The 3,407-nt window shown below is 42.2% G+C and overlaps 1 protein-coding gene across 1 annotated transcript; it reads left to right on the forward strand.

The window, feature by feature from the left end:
- The first annotated feature begins 242 nt into the window (after positions 1-242).
- On the forward strand, positions 243-3,196 carry LOC105898252 (claudin-18). Its single transcript, XM_031574792.2, has 5 exons — positions 243-462; positions 1,922-2,086; positions 2,194-2,344; positions 2,450-2,539; positions 2,921-3,196. Exons 1-5 carry the CDS (start codon positions 243-245, stop codon positions 3,075-3,077), a joined length of 783 nt encoding a protein of 260 aa, XP_031430652.1. The 3' UTR covers positions 3,078-3,196.
- Positions 3,197-3,407: the final 211 nt, after the last annotated feature.

Genomic DNA, 3,407 nt, shown 5'->3' on the forward strand with positions numbered 1-3,407 from the left:
GGACCATATCAGAGGTCAAATGTGTCACACACGTTAATACAAACACACACACACACACACACACACACACACAAGCAAAATAGCAAGCAGGCAGTCAAGCTGCAGAGATAGCTCTTGCAGTGAAAGAAAATAAAAGCACAGAAAAGTGCTTTTGATATCTCCAGCCGCGCTCAGACCACAGTTTCAACCACAAGCAGACACAGAGGAACGCAAGGAACGAAGGACAACAACAAAGACGCACCATGGCGGTCACCATGTGCCAGGTTATGGGCTTTGTGCTCGGAGTGCTGGGGACTGGCGGAATTATCGCCGCCACAGCGTTGGACCCTTGGAGCACGGAGGATCTCTATGACAACCCAGTGACAGCCATCTTCTCCTACTCAGGCCTGTGGAGGAACTGTGTGAGGCAGAGCTCAGGGTTCACAGAGTGCCGGCCATATTTCACCATTCTGGGTCTGCCAGGTAATGTGAAGCCAACACTACCCACTACTACTAATAATAATAAATAATAATAATTTATTTTTATATAGCGCTTTTCTAAATACTCAAAGACGCTTTACATTACATGTGCGAAGACAAACAAACAATACAACAGCACAAATATAAAATACTGCCCGGAGTTGGGTAGGCGAAGACAGAGAAAGATAAAGAGAGAGCGACAGCGAGAGAGAGAGAGAGAGAAAGAGAATAAGACAGAGAGAATATGAGAGAGGGAGAGAAAGGGGAAGAGAAAGAGCATGTGTCCATGGTTTTGAATTACAGAACTACTAAGCCATTATCAGGAATAGTTTAAATCAAAAAAATATCAATTATGCTGTGGAAGAGCTAAGTTGATACAAATTGACGAGTAAAGCTAGTAAACTGGTGATGTTTGAGCATAACGTAAAACCAGAGATGCTTGGGTTGAAAGTTAAAACTTGTCTAATTGTGAAAATGAGCCCACGTAACTTCATATAAAATGGTAAAACAAATATTGAAACAGGTATTTTTGTCCAAATATCTGGGGCATAGAGGAGATAACACTGACATGAAGTCAGACCACACCCTTGACTGGCGATTACGTTAGCGGAAACATTTTCCCAAAAATGCAACTGCTGACCGAAACTGTGACAAAGACTAATTTAAATTTTGAGCAAACACAAGGTGTGCTTCCACTTTGTGATGAAGGACAGCAGGCATTTCATTTTAGGACTCTGGCACAGTGAAGTTGGCTTCGATCTTGCCAAGACGAACACTTAAAATGGCTGCCACAATGTTTCAGCTCTTAGGATTTATGTTGTCAGGTATAGGTGTATTTCTAATATCGGCAGCCACCACCATTGATATATGGGCCATGCAAGATCGCAGTTTTGTGGTGGTCACAAGCACATACAGTTATTATGGCTTATGGAGGTCCTGCGTTACGACAGCATCTGGCTTAGATAGCTGCAGACCGTATTTTACTATTCTTGGACTACCAGGTAAGAGATCTCTATGATCTTGATAATGTACACTTCTTCAGGTTTTCTCAGATAAGGCTTTTTTCCATCTTCCATAAGTGCTCTCGGTCTAATCTGGTGATTAAAAGCACTCATGGCTGCCTGCCAGTTAACAGTGCTGTATGTACGGGACAGAAAGAAAGAAAGAAAGAAAGAAAATAAACTTCTTTTCTGTCGTCTTCTATAGGGAAGGCAAAAGATTAGGATAAGAGAAAAACTACAGGTGATTTTTTTTGTATTTGTTTGAAGCAAAATCAAACATTTTTTTGTTTTTGGCTGAAGTGTGTTTGGAGAATAATCCCTCATAGTCTCGTACCTGTGTCATATCACTTTTTCACAGGTCTCCCTGGTTTCAATTGTTACTAGTCTAACTACTAGTCTTGCATGATATTGAAACTACATTTTTTTTTTTTATGTCCTAATTCTGGTTTGCTGGTTCTCAGGTCTGTTTCAGGCGGTTCGAGCGTTAATGATTGTTGGGATTGTGCTGGGCGCGATCGGCACCCTCATAGCCATTTTTGCGTTGAAGTGTCTCAGGATGGGGAACATGGAGGACAGTGTGAAAGCCACCATGACGTTAGCCTCTGGAGTCATGTTCATTCTAGGAGGTAAAGGCTTCTACGGTTCTATTTTTTACTTATGTACATTTCACAGCGAGTCTTTCTCGTTGAATTAAAGCATTTCAAAAGCTTCAACATCTGTTTCTCTCCTGTAGGAATCTGTGGCATCGCCGGAGTTTCGATCTTTGCCAATCTGATTGTGGTCAATTTCAATTTCACCACCTACTCCTCAGGGGTTGGGTTCGGGGGAGGAGGGGGCTTCGGCGGGATTGGAGGAGGGGGCTTCGGAAACACTCTCACCCCACGGTGAGAACACAGAAAACGGAGGCACCCTCTTCTGCTAATGGCTTATTTCTCCAAATGGTGGCTTATTTTCCACCTGCGCTAACGGACTCCTCCCCCTTGTTCTAGATACACATTTGGGTCGGCCCTCTTCGTGGGCTGGATAGGAGGCGCCGTGCTGGTGGTTGGCGGGATCATGATGTGCCTGGCCTGCAGGGGGATGATGCCACAGCGGGATGAACCGTAAGTTCTTTTTTTTTTTTTTTTTTTACTTCACCTGCTTCTTACCACACTTTGACCGAGTATGCAATTTAAATATAACCTACATATTAACTTTCACAAAACACAGGACAGGCATACTGGAAGGTCACTGGAGCATTACAGTTACCAGCTTCCAGTATCATATATTACAAGAGCCTAAAATCAGTGGCATTCAGACTGTACATACTATTCTTTAGTACCAAATACACTTCAACACAGACAAGCACAAATACATAACAAACAGAAAATGTGTAATACAGGCTATTCTGTGGCCTGGGTCCAAACAGGGCAGCCTGCTACAAACCTAAAAGTGTGATCAACACCTCCTTCATTCTTACAATTACATTCTGACTCCTTCAGATACAAGGGCACGTCCTACAGACCTCCAACACAGAGCGTGGTCTACAAGTCCGAAGGAAAGCCTAGGACCAACTACGACGAGTCTTTCCGGGCACACAGCATGGCGGATGGGAGACAACTACGTGACTACGTTTGAAACAACACTGGGAAGCATTTGTGCTTAACTGACAGATGTAAATGCTGAAGAATGTCTGTGCATACATTAATCCACATATTGATCATCAAGGACGTGACAGTCCTCAGTAGCATTCCTGTTGATAGCTTCAATAGACAAGAATTTGAATTAAGTTAGTTACAAATGTTTTTCGTTCTCATTGTTTTGTTTATTTGTTTACCTTTTTATATTTGTTGTGTAAGAATGTTTTCTAGCGATATGTAACAATTTAACAATCTGGTAGTTAAGGCTGTACCAATATTCTGATAATGTATTGCTAACATGAAAATTCATGAGCAGTTTTTTTATGTC

Source organism: Clupea harengus, chromosome 10 (genome assembly GCF_900700415.2).
Source record: "Clupea harengus chromosome 10, Ch_v2.0.2, whole genome shotgun sequence".
In the NCBI taxonomy this organism is placed as follows: domain Eukaryota; kingdom Metazoa; phylum Chordata; class Actinopteri; order Clupeiformes; family Clupeidae; genus Clupea; species Clupea harengus.